The 17,476-nt window shown below is 43.6% G+C and overlaps 1 protein-coding gene across 3 annotated transcripts in view; it reads right to left on the bottom strand.

The window, feature by feature from the left end:
- The window catches only part of MAP3K7 (mitogen-activated protein kinase kinase kinase 7), a 206,528-nt gene that overhangs the window by 153,804 nt on the left and 35,248 nt on the right, over positions 1–17,476 (bottom strand). For all 3 annotated transcript variants that reach the window (XR_003855623.1, XM_029595409.1, XM_029595408.1), the window contains exons 3-4: positions 10,654–10,719; positions 7,879–7,924 (exon numbers count right to left, since the gene is read on the bottom strand). Coding sequence is in view for 2 of the 3 variants with exons in the window: in XM_029595409.1 (XP_029451269.1) it covers positions 7,879–7,924; positions 10,654–10,719 (112 nt within the window). In the remaining variant the exon portion in view is untranslated. The remainder of the gene's footprint in view (positions 1–7,878; positions 7,925–10,653; positions 10,720–17,476) is intronic.

The following is a 17,476-nucleotide window of genomic DNA, read 5'->3' as shown; positions in this document are numbered from 1 at the left end:
GGAACCCCCATAATCGATCTCTTTGCGACAGAGAGCAATGCACAACTGCCTCGTTTTTGCTCCATACGACCCAGTCTCCACAGGGAAGCTCAGGATGCTTTCCTACTGTCCTGGTCGCAGGATCTTCTATACGCTTTTCCTCCGATTCCTCTGATTTCCAAAACCATCCAGAAGTGCATGGAAGACAAAGCCTCCTTAATCCTCATTGCCCCGGCATGGCCTCGTCAACCATGGTACAGTTTCCTCCTCCGCTTGTCACAGGAGCCTCCTATACTACTTCCACTACGCCCAGATCTCTTAGTTCAAGATCAAGGAACCTTACTACACCCCATGCATGCATCTCTTCATTTGACAGCATGGCTATTGAACGGAGCACTTTAGCCGATTACAATATCTCGGACCGTGCTCAATTAATTTTGTTGGAATCCAAAAAGTTATCCACCAGACGTAATTATCAGTATAAGTGGCATCGCTATTCCATTTGGTGTAACAAACACGGGTTGCAGCCAAGTAATTGTCCTCCAGAGAAATTGCTGGATTACCTATGCACACTTTTTGACGCTGGATTAGCTGTATCTTCCATTCGGGTACATTTAAGTGCCATCGCGGCTTACCACGGCTTGTGCAATAATGCCACTATTTCCACGCATCCACTCCTTTCCCGTTTCATTAAAGGACTGTATCGTATCCGGCCACCTGTATCCAAACCAACGGTGCCATGGGACATTAACACCATTTTGGAACGTCTCATGCTGCCTCCCTTTGAACCATTGGACTCAGCCCATCCCAAATACTTAACCTGGAAAGTAGTTTTTCTAGTAGCCGTTACCTCGGCAAGACGAGTTAGTGAGTTGCAAGCACTGGTACACTATTTTCCTTACTTACAGTTTTACCCGCACAAGGTGGTACTCCGAACCCATCCATCTTTTTTACCGAAAGTGGTCTCGTCTTTTCATCTCAACCAGACTATTGAACTTCCCACCTTTTTCCCCTCACCCCATTCATGTGATAGGGAAAAGCTTCTTCATACCCTGGATTGTAGACGGGTTTTGCAGTGTTACCCAGACCTTCACAGTTATTTCTTTCCTTTGATCCTAAAGCACCGGGTCTCCCTGTGACTAAGCGGACCATTTCTAGTTGGATTGTACAATGTATTCAATATTGTTATAAGACTCATGAATTACCTTTGTCTTCTACTACTGCGCATCAAGTAAGAGCTTGGTCTACCTCATGGGCGCATCTCAACAGTGTCCAGCCTGCAGAAATTTGTAAAGCAGCTACGTGGACATCACTGCATACTTTTACTTCTCACTACTGCCTCGATCAACAAACCGCACAGGATGCAAGAGTTGGGCAGGCAGTATTGAACTCTTGGTCATCTAATTCTCAGTGACTGCCACTACACGATAATCACGTACTGCTACCGCAGATTCAAAGAACGTGATTTCATGCTTGGGACTCCCATGACAGCATGGCTAATTCAGCCCTGCTATCGACGGGAAAAGCAAGTTTGCTTACCGTAAACGGTGTTTCCGTATATAGCAGGATGAATTAGCCATGCTGACCCACCCTCCTCCCTGGCAGTCACTAAGTCTTCGACTACTACAGCTTAATCACAGACTGAGGTGAATCTGTACTTCCTGCGCGGGAACCCACGCGCAGCCGCAGAGGGACTAAAAGTCTAACCTCTGCTTTATCAAGCTCCGCCTCCTGGACCTGACGGACAGATCCCATGACAGCATGGCTAATTCATCCTGCTATCTACGGAAACACCGTTTACAGTAAGCAAACTTGCTTTTTCCCCCACGCAAAAACCCAATAGGCATCCCACCACAAGTTAGAAATATTTTCTGAAATTAGACAAAATGAAAATTTCAGGATTCTGTGACAGTTTTTACCCTCTCCAGCCACAAAATTCTGGGGATTTTTTTTTTTTTTTTACCCATAACCTACCTTGGACTGGAGCATCTGTGCTGAAACACAATGAAGCTCAACACTTTCACTGCAGCTTTGAGAGGGGAAAGAAAACTGGGGGATGGAAAAGTGTTCCACCTACAACTCAAATCTGTATTATGAACAGTTTTAGGAAGAGTGTAAACTGTTACCTCTAAGCTTCATTTTCTGAAAACACAGCTCAGCAAACCATGCATACGGGGGTTACGTGGCCTAGGCTGCGGGCATCGTGGGAGCAATATCTAAAGAGCTTTCCAGAAAAAGCTTCCACGCGTGCACAGGAAGGAACCTGCGTAACACTGAACCAGGCGTCCTTGCTATGGAAAAGACTTTTTCTTGTCCATTACTGAAGCCTGCTAGATATTTGAATGTCTCTATCATATCACAGCCTCCCATCCATTCTTGCTTTAGTGCTAAAGTAAAAAAAATACTTGCTTGAGGAAAGAGAGGCATTTTTTCATCTGATGTCTCTGCATGTGTTGCAAAATTATTTTGCTACCTCAGATTTTATTAAAACTGATTTATTCATGTGGTTTCCATAATACAAGTGAACCACTGCAGTTAGTTTTTAAAAAATTTGTATTAATTTTTAACAGTGTGTTGAATGGTTTAATTTTTATGTATGCTTCAATGTGATCCGCATTGGACATAATTGTAGATTTGCAGAATTAAAAAAATATTAAATAAAATAAATAATTTTCGTCGCTAGACTATTGGAACAGTTTAGTTTAGGTTATTAAAAATGTATTAAATCGCCTATGCCAAATCCCTAAGCGAAGTACAAATTTTACATACTTAATCTAAAATACATACAACCTTCAGTCAATTAACAAAACAAGACAAATGTTATCATCAGCCTAACAACAAGTCTAGTTTATATTTTCTTCTAATGCTAAATAATTTCATCCTCAACCTGAAACAGTTTGTGCTGTACCTTCTATATTTTCTTCATAAGCAAACAATGGCTAAGAAAAAACCCAGGCCCTAGACGCCCATCTGATTACCTCTAGCCCATTTTCTCACTGAACCCCACCCTCGCATGCCTGTCTTCTATAGCCTCCCAAAGATACACAAATCTTTAATCCCCCAGGTAGACCAATCGTGTCAGGAATAGGTTCTCTTCTAGAACACCTATCTCACAGGGTCATTCATCAATGATCCATTAACGGCATAACGCATGCAATATTAATGGAATCGTATTGTGCGAATGCAAATTTTTCATGGGGCGGGGTTTGGGCGGGATTAATGAAAATGAGGAGTAATATCGCACGTTTTTAATGCTGGAAATTACTACACCTTTTTTCCTGGCCTTAAGCTGTGCAAATTGCCCTTAATGGCCGTAACGCAATTTGCGATAAAGATTGCAAATTGTATTTAGGCCACTTTTGAGCTTGGAGAGGGGAGAGAGAAAGAGAGCCAGCCTCTGGGGAGACCTTCACAATATTCAACTATTTAGATCACTATAGGAGGGCCAGCTAATAGCTCGAGGTGAGGTTTTGGTAATGATTTAGCATTTTGGGGCCAGTTTTACATGCAGAGTGAGACATATGAACAACACAGTAGATCTCAGTGAAGATTTGACATCATTTGGAGTGAAGAAAGTCTCACAAAGTTGAGATTTCTACAATGTTCTCTCACCCTAGCTTGATAGTACCCTGGTATAGAGCCCATCAAGCTAGGCGGGTATTGATGAATCTAGGGGGTCAGTTTATTGACATTTTCTAAGACCATGAATCCCTTTGGCTCGGTCCTAATATCTGCGACTCAGGACATTTCATCACACTGATTAACCAACTGTCTCTACCATCCCCACATATTTTATTAGTAACAACTGACCTAGAAATCTCTTTACTCAAACATTCTTCAACCCGAAGTGATAACTATTGTTCACAACGCACTCACTAATTTCCCAGATGTTCCGCAGCCTTTGGTACCTTTCCTGGTGTCCTTTACCTGTATTGTGCTCATGAAAAATTTCTTTTCCTTTAATGGAGACATTTACCAATAGATAAAAGACACGGTAATGGGGGCCATTATGGCCCCCAACATCGCCTGTCTCTATGCTTCAAACTTTGAAACTGAGACTACTATACCCCTACAGTTTTTGGCCCATAATTAAGATTTGGCTAAGATATATCGATGATACCCTTCTGATTTGGGAAGGTACAGAGGTGCAATTCTAAGTTTTTAGATTGGCTGAACTCATGCATCCCCCAACTCCTGTTCTCTGTTGTCTACCTGTCTACTATCTCAGTTTTGGATGTGAAAATGTGGATGGCTGATAATCAGTTTTTTACTTCCATTTATAGGAAGTCCACCGATAAGAACACACTTTTATCCTATAACAGCTGCCATCCGCAAGACAATTTTCTGATTGGCCAATTTTTTCATCTGCACCACTTATGCTCCACTCAATAAGAACACTTTAAATAAGCGCAGATGATGTCAAATTTCCTACATCATGCTTATCTTGCTAAAGTTGTGAAACATGCATACAAACGTGGACTCTATATGAACCATGACCTACTTTTCACTAAATCACATTGTTGATGAGGATGTTATTACTTGTGTCTTCCCACATTCTCCAGCGAGTCAACATATATGCAACTTTGATTTGCCGACATTGCTTAAATCCTCACTCTTTTTTTTTTCGAGACATCTGATTCATATTTAAATGTGGTTGGAACTTGCGTGACCTGTATGTTTCCTCAGAACTCTGCACAGAACCCCTTTCAGCCTCCCCTATTTTGGGTCATGCACCATGTGGCCGCCGTAAAGCCTGCCAATACTCCTTAACTATGACCACCTTTGCACACCTCATTTTTAGTAAAACAATCCGGTTGCAGTTTACATCAGATTATTCCACAAAGAGGGTTGTTTATATGATTCAGTACTCCTGCCATTTTTATTATGTGACTAAGACTTCCCGCTGCATTCGTATGTGGATTTATGAGCACTCTTCATGTCTGTGGCTTCTAAGAGAAAATGCATCACTTGGATAACATTGACAGAGGGCTGGTCACACAATAGATTACTTGTGTTTATCATTGAAATATGTTACCTCCCATCCCGTAAAGGAGACTTCTCTCGCCTCTTAATCCAGCACAAGCAAAGATGGATCCATACTCTGGATGCCGTTTCCCTCTATGGCCTCAATTTGAACAATAACTGCTTACATGAGCCACCTATACGTCATTCTTTGGGTGGTCCCATTCCTTGATTGACAAGTTCCATCATGTGATTTAGTCACGGCACCACCAGTAGTTCTGGTTCACTATTTAGCATGTTTGCACCAGAAGGTCCTGTTTCGATGTGTCACTCATACTGTAGACTATCACAGTATCGATAAACTGTGTATTATTGTTTGCTTGTTTTCTACATTACGATGTAATATTTAGCTTTGATATTCTCTTTGATGCCTTTTTTTTTTTTTTATAACAGATTGCAGAGGTTTTTCATCTTTGCCTGTATACATTTTTAAAGTTTTGCTTTTTTAAAATCTGGGTAAGTTACACTTTGATCTTTAAGTGTAATCAGTGTTTTCTTAGATGTTTTAAATAATGCAATACTTTGTTCTTTGCTTCTCGAAACATAGTTATTACGAAACACGGTCCATGTCAGGGGACCATTTCTCCTGCATTGAAAACTGACAGTCTTTTGATACATCATAAAGAAATAAATCATTATAAAGCTTTAAGATACCGATTGGACATACTTAATTGCTTTGACCCTCCTCACCTACTGATGAACATTCTAAGAAAAAACAAAACGACATTTCAACTACAAGCTTGCTTCCTAACTTTGTTTCCCCTGCTCTAACTCCACTCCCGTAGCCACCTACATTTTAGGGTCCTAAATTTAGGAGCCTAATGAAACTAGGAGCCTAATGACACTAGGAGCCTAAATATAGGCACTCAGCCCTACTATATTTTCAAAAGAGCTAATTTAAGAGCCTAACTCCAAAAGTTAGGAGCCTAAACTCTGAAAATTGGCCCCATGGTTGTTTAATCTAGGTTTTAGTGAGCAAGTCACTGGATCAAAGATTGGACTCATGTTAGGCCAGATGTTATGATGTGAGCAGGGGCTGACCTTCTGCTAGAACCTTGGTTGCCCATTTTCATGTAGATGAGATTAATTTTATAACTATGCTGTGGTTTTAGCTTTATGCTAATACAGTACTTATTGTATTCTACTTTATATTTATGCTATAGTTAGTTGATTACCGTATATATTTATTATAGTTGTGCTATCTGTTGCATCATGCTCTGAACATGTGATAGCCTAGCAAGTAATCGCACAAAGTTTTGTTAAGCCATTCCATGTAGGGTATGTGCTGTTCAGTTGTCCTTATCTGAACTGTCTCAATGTCCTTAAAGAGGTGTGACCTCTGAAACAGAATACAGTAATACAGGCGGGGTCGTGTCATGGATGTACACAAGGGCATCACCACTTCCCTTTTCCTGCTAGTGATACCTCTCTCTTTATGCATCCAAGCATGCTGTTAGCTTTATTTGCTGTTTTATCATATTAACTGGCAACCAAGGTAGTTGTACAAGCTTTAGTGTTACCTCTATTGGACTACTGTAATGCACTGTACATTTGTCTTCCTGGGTCATCTTTTAGAGCTTTGAAAATGTTGCAAAATGTCAGGGCCAGGCTGATTCTGGCTGCTCTGTGTCAGATCATATGTCTCCTGTCCTCAAGGATTTGCACTGGTTACCATTTCAATCATGAGTTTTGCTATTAGTCCACAACCTGCTTGCTTTAAATTCTTTCCTGTGGGTCAATGCGCTTTCTTGGGGTTATAACCCTTGCTGCATGCTGCATTCTGCAGAGAGAGGGTTACTTGATGTACTTTCGAGTGCTTGTAGCCCAGTTAGAGGAAACTTGAGAGCGAGGCTTTTCAATTGCTGGTCTGGAGCTGTAGAATTCCCTTCCAATGGTGTTATATCTCACAGTTTGTACTAAGACGTTTAAAGGAATGATGAAAACATCTTTTCAAATGTGTTTTCATCTGACCTATATCCAGGTGTTTGATTCTGTTTGAATATGCTAAAGGTTGTACAGAACATATTCATGCAAATGTGTGTCCATTGAGTTGTTTTCTGCTGTTCTATTGTTTATGATTTTAGTTTTGTTGTTTTTAGGTGCTCTTATTGTATTTATTAATTTGCTGTATTTTTCATCTGTTGATCACATTAATGTGTATGTTGTTTAGTTGTGAACCACCAGGCCTAGGCTTATGGTAGGTATAAATTTTGAATAAAGATAATGTACAAAATGCACCTAATAAATCCCAAATAACTCTGGCTCCAAGATTAGAGATCTTCCTGTGCAAAGGGATTTGAATTGTCAAATACATTCGGCCCTCTTTCAGATTCAGGTTTTTGTAGTGAATGGTACATCCCTAACTGCATCTGGGCACTTGCTGACATGACAGTCTCCAAGACAGTTTCATGCTCATCTCAGGTGCAGAGGACAACTGAATTCTAATGTCATCTTCTTTCCGTCTCATAATGGTACTGCAAATGCATCAATTAATGAAGTTTCAGGGTCAGGTTGTCTATAGCCATCATTAATCCAGTTCTAGTGCTGCACCTGAATTCCTTATGTCTGGGAATGAGAGATCAGAGGCTGTTCATGGATGCACACTCATTTCGCATACTACATATTTAACTGTGAAAATAATTGGTATAAAAATTTCCACCATCCGCCATGATCTCATTATGAACAATTTCAGGGTCCTTGGAACCACTATGCTCCACATATCAAAAGGAAGAATTATAAGAAGTTGGAACATCACAGCTGGCCATCCTTTTTTTTGGCAATATAACTGCACTATGCACTAGATGCCATCCTGATTTTTAAAGGTACCCAACATTTCAAATTGAAAAAAGAAAAAAAAAACTTTCAAATCAAACTCACCATTGTACAACGACCCTCCTTCAGCATACTCCATGACGAGACAGACCTTCAGAAAGAGAGCAGAGGACGCTTAGCAGCATAAGTCCACCCAGGACACAGGCATTCTCCTACACTAGGTATAATTGTTCGTTAATGAACAGAAATATTACACATATGATCAAATTAAGCACTTGCTGCATGACTTGCAGCACAGATTTAGATTTAATTTCCTGATACGTAAACAATTCACATTTTTATTTCTGTACGATATTTACTGAGTATCCTACCCAGGTTGCTTTATAAGGAATAAAAAAAAAATGCCACGTGAGCTAAGTCAGCTAGGCACTTGCACAGCAAAGGTGAATCAGAGGACAACTGAAGGACTGAGGTCACTTAAGGGCAAGTTACTCCGAAGATGCAGGTCTTTAACAGAAAGTGAAAAGTGAAGAGAGATGCTGAAACCTGACTGTTAGGGGGCAAGCATATTCCATTGGAAGGGAACATGCAAGGAGAAAGCATGGAAGCAGAGCAATGCTAGCTTCGTGCGAGGCACAGGGTACGAAGTTAAAAGTGTAGCAGGAGGTGGGGGAAGCAAAACATGAGAAAAGGGATCAGTCCATGATGACATTTCAATGCAAGAAAAGGATTTTGAATTGGGGGAGTATTGCCAATGAAAGGAGGCAAGGAGGATGAAGCATGTGACTAGAGTACAATAGGAACAGGAAACACAGAGTTTTGCGGTTACTGGCATATGCGTAGGTAAGAAAAAAAAAAAAGAAGAAAAAGGATGACAACTAGTACAGTGGAAAGGAGAATTAGCCTAGCAATTAGAGCAATGGGCTGAGAACTAGGGAATCCAGGTTCAAATCCCGCGTCCTTCTGACTTTGGGCAAGTCGCTTCACCTTCCATTGCCTCAGATATAAAAAGTAAGAGCCTCGTTCACTAAGACGCATTAGGAAATGCTGTTTTTCGTGCAGAAAATTGCCTAATATGGGGATAATAGGAAACATCTCATGTTATTTCAGCCCTGCCATTGCGGCTTGCCAAAATAATCACAAACCGCATTATTTGACATGAAACCAGCTACAGCTCAAGAGTTGTAGCTAAATTCCCCCGAGAGCAGCAGGATGTTAACACACGTCCCGTTGCATCTGGGGGCATGGCTTAAAGGGGCTGCTCATCCCACATCACCCTAAAATCCACCCCACCCCCCACCCCCTGAGAGCTCAGAGGACACCCCGGATCTCCACAGACCCCCTGTTCCTGCCCCCCTCCACCATCCTTGGAAGTGGCCATATTAAAAATAAAAAGGTAAAATGATTTGTACAGTTCTATGCTGGTCCCACAACCCACCCCTCCCCTTCAATAAAAGGTTGTAGCCCCCGAGAGCCTCCTAGGCTTTGGCCTGGTAGCAGCCTCATTTTGAAATGGCATCAGGCAGCTGGGCCCAGCATTTCCCCCATCGCAAGATATGGGCTCCGGCACCATTTTGAAAGATGGCCACCATCAGGCCCAGGGATTCTCCTGGCCCTCACTAAATTACTAGGAAAACCATAGTAAGTCTTGCGGGAGTCCGGAAGGTGGGCTACGATAGAGGGTGGAAGGGTCCAGTCTTGGGAGGGTCACAATTTTTTATTGAAGGGGAGGGGTTGGAGGCAGCACCAAGATATACAATTATTTAAACTTTTATTTTTAATATGGCCGCCTCCAGTGGTGGTTGAAGTTGGGTAGAACTTGTGGAGACCCCCTGGGGAGTTTTCTGAACTTTCAGTGGGGAGAGGGAGATGCGATTGGGCCACCATCACATTTACCAGCACGGTATTTAACCACGAGGAAAAATACTGCAGGAATCACACGGCAGCAGGGCCATTTATCGCGGCTTTGTGACTACCACGGTATTAGTGAATGAGCCCCTTAGCTTGTAAGCCCTCTGGGGACAGGGGAATAATTACAGTACCTGACTAACTCGCCTTGAGCTACCAATGAGGTTTAGATTTGGGGGGTTTTGTAAATTAACTTTGCTATGTTATACTGACATATTTGCCTCAGCTGACTCTTACCCTAGTGAGAGCAGGGAGTGAGAGTTAGTTGGGTGCTAAGGTCATTTTTTTAAAATTTTTCATTATTTATTGTATTGGATGTTTGAATTATTTATGAAATGTATTTTAATGTGTAATTTGTACTTATTTAATTGTATTTCCTTTTGTTAAAAGCCACTCTGTGTGGCCTATGGAACTAAAAGGGTGGTATGTGAGTCTACGATTAGATTAGAAACAAGTGTTACCTATGAAGTTACTTTGAAAATTACCCTCCCTATATCTTGTGATAAGGGTATCTAAGTCCAGGGCATTTACTCTGGTAAGAGAACTCTTTGCCAAGGATCCTAGCTATTTTCTAAAATAGATTAAAAGATTTAAACAAATGTTTGTATTTTCTCTCTCTCAACTGCCAATTCAGCTGAATTAGCTTTTAGCAATCCATTTTTTTTGTATGAGACCACAGCCCAGTTGCTAAGATTTACTCAGGAGGAATGGTGGCCTAGTGGTTACAGCAAGGGGCTGAGAACTTGAGAAACCAGGGCTCAAATCAAATCTTTCACCACTGACGCTTTATTTCTCATTGCCTCAGATACCCTGCAAGCTCCAAGGCATGGACGTACTGTACCTGAATTCTAATAATGCTGCAAGCAACCTTCAGCATCATTTGGAAAGGCGAGCTAAAACTCCCCAAGCTATTATTCTTTAGTAATTCACCACCATCAAAGAATTTTACAGTTTCAAGAGAGACAAACTTACTGGATTCAGGCAGGCTCCATACAGCTTCACGATATTCGGATGATTCACACGTGACAGCTGTCGAAGCTACAACAGGAAGAAAGTAGCAAGTTCAATTACCGTTCAAGATTTTTTTTTTTTTTACACTTTTCCTATAGTGCTGATATATGTACATGGCACTGTACAAACTAAAACACTGACAAGTCAACCGAGGGATGCAATGCAGAGCTAAATCCAATCAACCAGGTACAATATATTGAGGAGATTACCATAGACTGGGAGAAAACCTTGGATAAATCAAGCTCTTTATTTCAAGTGGTCTAGTATTTGCCTGCATGGGAAAGTCACAATCAAGGCTAGAGGGCGGCTGCAATCCCTCCAGATGGTTTTTCGTGATGCTGGATCCCTTCAACCCTGGAAGCAGACTGTGGTTCTAGGGCTCTGACATTTCCTGCTGTTTTAATGTATTCCTGCCTAATTACAGGAGGTCAAAGGAGAAATTACTACTTACCTGATAATTTCCTTTTCTTTAGTACAGACAGGTGGATCCAGAACCAGTGGGTTATGCATCTATACCAGCAGATGGAGACAGAGTAAAGCTGACATGACAGAATACATACCCGTGCAGTGACATCAGTCCACCAGTATTCTCTGCATAAGCCAACTATGGCTTGATTATTAACAGACAACCACTCTAGCACTCAGCTAACAGGAAACCACTGAGCTCAGACAAGGAATGGAACACCACCAGTCTAGGGAATAGATTGACATTTACCAGTAACCCCCGGAACACGCAGTCATGCAGGAACCCCATAGCACAACCATTTGGCGGCCAAGGATGGGAAGGTGGATCCACCTGTCTGTATTAAATAAAAGGAAATTATCAGGTAAGTAGTAATTTCTCCTTTTTAGCATTCAGACAAGAAAATCCAGAATCAGTGGAATGTACCAAAGCTACTCCTGAACAGAGTGGGAGGCTGCCCGTGGTCCAGTCAAAACCGCACATGCAAAGGCTTCATCCTCCCAGGCCTGCACATCCAGGCGAAAATGCCTGGAAAAGGTGTGTAAAGAGGATTACGTCACAGCTTGGCAAATGTTGAAGGGAGACAACAATCTAACTTACACCCATGACGCTGCCTGAGCCCTAGTGGAATGAGCCCTAACCTGACTAGGCAATGGCTGCTCAGCATCCACATATGCGGCCGTGACTATCTCCTTAATCCAGTGGGCTATTGTAGCTCGCGATGCTGGCTCTCCCTGTTTACTTCCACCATGGAGAACTAATAGACTATCCGTCTTCCTGAGATGTTTAGAAACCTCCAATTACCTCAAGATATGCCTCTTGACATCCAAGGACCGCAATAAGCGATACTCCTCTGCATCTTTTTCCCTGACCAGAGACGGCAGGGAAATGGACTGAGTCAAGTGAAAATCCAAAAACACTTTTGGCAAAAAAGGAAAGAACAATACACGCAGCTGTATTGTCCTAGAGTCACTTGTAGAAATGGCTCTAGGCAAGACAAGGTCTGTAGTTCAGATACTTGATGCATAGAACAAATTACCACAAGAAATATCGTTTTCAAGATCAGTAACCTCAAGGAAAGGTTACATATCGGCCAAAAAGTAGACCTGCTAAAAAATACAAAATTAGGCACCAGTAACCACAAGGGAGGATTAAGATGCTTCACTCCTTTCAAGAAATGGGCCACATCTGGATGAACCAATAAGGATCCACCATTCACCTGATCTCGGAAACAGGTAAGAGCCGCCACCTGTACCTGTAGTGAATTAAGGGCCAACCCTTTACTCAATCCATCCTGCAAAAATTTCAAAATGAGGGGGATCTTAACTGAATGAGGAAGAACTCCTCGATCTTCACACCAAGCCTCAAACACTTGCTAAAACCACACAAGCTAAGAAAGTGGAGAACTTTCTCACTTGTAGTAAGGTGGCAAACACCGCAGTAGAAAATTCATGTTTCAGCAACTGAGCCCTCTCAAGGGCCATACCGCAAGACGAAATCAAGTCGGATCTTCATGAAGAACAGTTCCCTGTGCGCCGGAAACCAGAAGGGAAAGTCCACCAGGAGCCTTTGTAAATCTGCATACCACGGTCTTCTGGGCCAATCTGCTACCAACAGAAGAACCATCACCCTGTGATTCTCTATCTTCTGAATCATTCTGTCCAATATGGGCCACAGGGGAAAGGCATACAGCAGCTTGTCCTCTGGCCACTCCAGCAGGAGGGCATGCCCAAAGACTTTGGATCTCTCCTGCGACTGCAGAAGTGACGAACCTTCGCATTGCGAGCAGTCGCCAGTGGGTCCAGAAATGGAAGGCCCCAGTGATCCACTATTAGCTGAAACACCAAGTTTGACAATTCCCATTCTCCTGGATCCAGACTCTGTCTACTGAGAAAGTCGGCTCTTACATTGTCTTTTCCTGCAATTTGCGAGGCTGAGATCTCCCGAAGATGCATGTCCGCCCATTCCATAAGATGGGCTTTTTCCTGCAAAACTTGCTAGCTCTCAGTTCTTCCCTGTTGATTGATGTAAGCCCCTGTCATTACATTTTCCAACATTATCCGGACCGCTCGACCCTGCAATCTGTCGCCAAACTGCAAGTATGCCAACTGGACGACACAGGCTTCCAGCCAACTGATGGTCCAGAGAGACTTCTGCACTCCAGCGCCTTTGCACTGTCAGCTCTCAACAGTTGGCTCTCCAACCCTGGAGGCTTGCATCTATTGTACTAGCCAGTCCAGTGATCTTAGGGAAATCCTCTCTCTTAGAGAGACGGATATATATTTATCCAGATATATTTATAGAGACGGATATATATTTATCCAGATATATTTATCTAGACGGATATATATTTATCCATTGTGCGGTATATAAAAACTTTTAAATAAATAAAAATAAATAAATCTGCTTTTAACCACCACTGCAGTTGAGTACACACCTCCATCGGCAGGTGAAACCAAATCGAAATGTCCCGAGACTGTGGGCTCCAGCGACACAGCAAAGTGCGTTGAAGAGGACGCATATGTGGCCTCACCCACAGCACCAGCTCCAGGGTCGCCACCATCAATGCACGCAGCTGTAGATAGGACCACACTGTTGGGTGCACTGTGTTTGTCAGCTTCCGAAAATGGCCCTCCTTCAGGAATACCTTGTAGAGATGTGAATCGTGTGATCGATAGTCTTAACGATCGATTTCGGCTGGGAGGGGGAGGGAATCGGATCGTCGCTGTTTGGGTTTTTTAAATATCGTGAAAATCGTGAAAATCGTGTAAATCGAAAACCGGCACACTAAAACATCCCTAAAACCCACCCAGACCCTTTAAAATAAATCCCCCACCCTCCCGAACCCCCCCCCAAATGCCTTAAATTACCTGGGGTCCAGTGGGGGGGAGGGCGGGAAAACCGGCACACTAAAACAACCCTAAAACCCACCCCGACCCTTTAAAATAAATCCCCCACCCTCCCGAACCCCCCCAAAATGCCTTAAATTACCTGGGGTCCAGAGGAAGGGTCCCGGTGTGATCTTTTACTCTCGGACCTCCGGTGCTTGTAGAAATGGCGCCCTCCCCCTTCCCCCGATTTACGATTTTTTGACGATAAATCGGGGGAATTGTTATTGTATTGCGGCTCTAACGATTTTTGACGATTTAAAATATATCGGACGATATTTTAAATCATCAAAAAACGATTCACATCCCTAATACCTTGTCCTGTTTCATATCGAACTGAACACCAAGATAATCTAACGACTGTGATGGCTGAAGATTGCTCCTGGCCAGGTTCACTGCCCAACCTAGCTCCAGCAACAAGGAGATCACCTTGCGTGAGACCCAGAGGCTCTCTTCCAGCTCTTGGCCCAAATCAGCCAGTCATCCAAGTACAGGTGTACCAGGATCCCATCTTCTCTCAACTCCGCCACCACCACCACCATAACCTTGGAAAAAGTTCTGGGTGTGGTGGCCAAAACAAAAGGTAGCAGTCAAACCTGATAATGACGCTCCAAAACCATGAAACGCAGAAATGTTAAGGCTCTAGCCAGATGGGAATATGCAGGTATGCCTCGGACAAATCCAGAGATATCAGGAACTCCCCTGACTGTACTGCCATCATCACTAAGAGCAAGGTTTCCACGTGAAAACGAGTCAAATGCAAATGATGGTTGACCACTTTGAGATCCAGGATGGGATGAAAAGAGCCCTCCTTCTTGGGCCCAACGAAACAAATGAAATAATCGGTCCGTATTTTCTTGCGACATAGGCGCTTGAAGCACAACCCGAAGAGTTGCAGGGAGAAACCATGAATATGTCCCGAAGAATAGGTGAAACTCCAGTGCATAGCAATCTCTTATCGCCTCCAGAAACCACTGGTCTGACATGATCTCGACCTGCCTTTGATTAAAAAAAAAAATGATAGAGGCGACCTACCTCCTGTTCCCGGGAGTGAGTCAGCACGCCTTCATTGGGAGGCTCGGGGTGCTCCACTATCCAAGCCTGTGCCCTGTCTGGGCTGCCTGGGACAAAAGGACTGAGACCTACTCAAAGGTCGACTCCTCTGAAAAGCCGCTCCTCTGTAGGGTTGAAAAAGTCTGAACCCCCTAGTATGACCTCTTGTGCTGAAGAAGCACATCATCTGTTTCTTATCCTCTGGTAATCGAGGAACCTGGGAGTCATCCCACTTATTGGGCATTTTCTCCAAGCCTTTAAAGAGCAACTTCATAAGGTTAGACTTAGAGGTTGCATTGGCTGACCAATTTCTCAGACAAGCTGATGCCTAGCCGCTGTTACTGAAGCCACCCCTCTGGCTGAAGTGTGGACCAAATCGCAGCCCGCATCTGCCAAAAAGGTGCTGCTGGTTAATCACTGCTCTGGAATTCATAATAGATTCATTGACCTCCTGAGAGAGCAGTTAATCAGGGTACAACAGGAACCTATCTGCAAATTCATTGCCATTGTTTCAAAAGCCTGCTTAAGAATAGCTTCAATTCTCCTATCCTGTGCATCCTTCAAGGCCGATCCCCCTTCTATGGGGATAGTCATCCGCCTGGTTATGGCACGCCAAGCAAATCCATCTTCAGAAAACACGATTGCTCTCTCTCAGCTGGATCCAGGGGGTACAGTCCTTCCAAGATTCGCCCCTTTAAAATTAGCTTTCGGGGCGCCCCATTCCAAATCAATCAATTCTTGAATGGCCTCCATAATAGGGAAGAAACAAGAGGCTATATGCAAGGAAACAAAAATGGGATCTTTCTTTAGCTCAGACAGATTCATCGCCTGGAACTCCCAGCACCTTCAATGTCTGGGAAATCAGAGCCGGTAACTCATCTCTATGAAAGAAACACAGCATAGTTCTACACGGCTTCAAACCCGGAGGAATTCCCTCATCTTCCAAAGGGGAAGGATTGGTTTCATCATCCATGCCATCTGGATTCCTGTCAGGAAGGCCCGCAGCAGATCTGGGTTTACTCTGACGATTATTCACAGCACCAGGCGTGCAGGAATCCAAAGCCTGCGATCCTGACTTGTCAAGATTGGCCAGAGTCGGGGACTGCGCCTGAAGAAAGGACTGCAGTCCTTGAAAACATTTTATCCAAGAAAAGGCAGCGGGAACTATGCCAAAAGCAGGGGGCATTGGATCTGTGCCCACTAAACTACCTTCCCCCATTGATGAACCAGTTAGGAGAGTCCCAAAATCAGGCAACACCCTCTGGCAGCTCTTTCTCTATTCCTGCATCAGGCTGGGAAGAACCGGGCTTAGTAAAATCAAACGGAGGCAATTCTCCCTGAGCCTCCAAACAGTGCTGACACAAGTTAGAGGGAACGCAAAACTGGGCTGCCTGAATATGACAAGCAACACATAGGGCAAGATGCTTAGGCTTCTTTGCAATGGGCACCATTCTGTCAATATGCCCTAACAAACATCTGATAATGGTGCGCCCAGCTGCAAAAAGCTAGGTGTCCAAAATTTAGGCATGCAACACTGTGCCTTGATAAGCACACAAAACTGGGCTCCCACCAGGACACTCAGAAAGTGCGCACAAATAACGCGTGCTTCCCAAAAATGGGCACCCTGAAGGCGTTCCTATGAGCCCAACCTGGACGCACAACCAGGTGTACAATCAGGCATATAAACTGGACGCACAGCTGAGCGCACAAGCACAAACCAGGGGAACTGAAGAGGGCAGCCTTGCCTGCAGAAAAATATACAAAAATGTCACCGTGGCTTACCACACGGTAAACAAGACAAGGCTAAGAATGGGGCATAGCCAAAAAAGGCTGCTCTACCTGCCAAGCTGCCCACATCCTGTAAGCTCCCCTGGAGGCGGGAACGATGGTTGGATTGGTGTGCTGAGCACAGAGACCGGGGTGGCAAGAGGATGCCCTTCTTAACTCCCCTTCTTCTCTCTCTCTTTTTTTTAAATTACCCCTTTTCCTGAGCTCAGCCCATCCAACTGAGTACAAGATCGGTCTCCAGCTGTGGGGGGGGGGGGGGGGGGTAAGGACCTTCACCGCCATGCTCTTCCTCCTGCCCCCTATTGCCTTTCAGCTGGTTTTTTTTTTCCCAGCTGTTTTTTTTTTTTTTTACAGCTAACTCCACGCCGGCTGAAACACCAGCTACCGCATTAAGGCACTCATAAGAACATAAGAAAATGCCATACTGGGTCAGACCAAGGGTCCATCAAGCCCAGCATCCTGTTTCCAACAGTGGCCAATCCAGGCCATAAGAACCTGGCAAGCACCCAAAAACTAAGTCTATTCCATGTAACCATTGCTAATGGCAGTGGCTATTCTCTAAGTGAACTTAATAGCAGGTAATGGACTTCTC

The sequence above is a fragment of the Rhinatrema bivittatum genome, chromosome 3, assembly GCF_901001135.1.
Source record: "Rhinatrema bivittatum chromosome 3, aRhiBiv1.1, whole genome shotgun sequence".
Classification (NCBI taxonomy): domain Eukaryota; kingdom Metazoa; phylum Chordata; class Amphibia; order Gymnophiona; family Rhinatrematidae; genus Rhinatrema; species Rhinatrema bivittatum.
The sequence above is the reverse complement of the archived record's forward strand: the minus strand, read 5'-3'. Positions and strand labels throughout refer to the sequence as shown.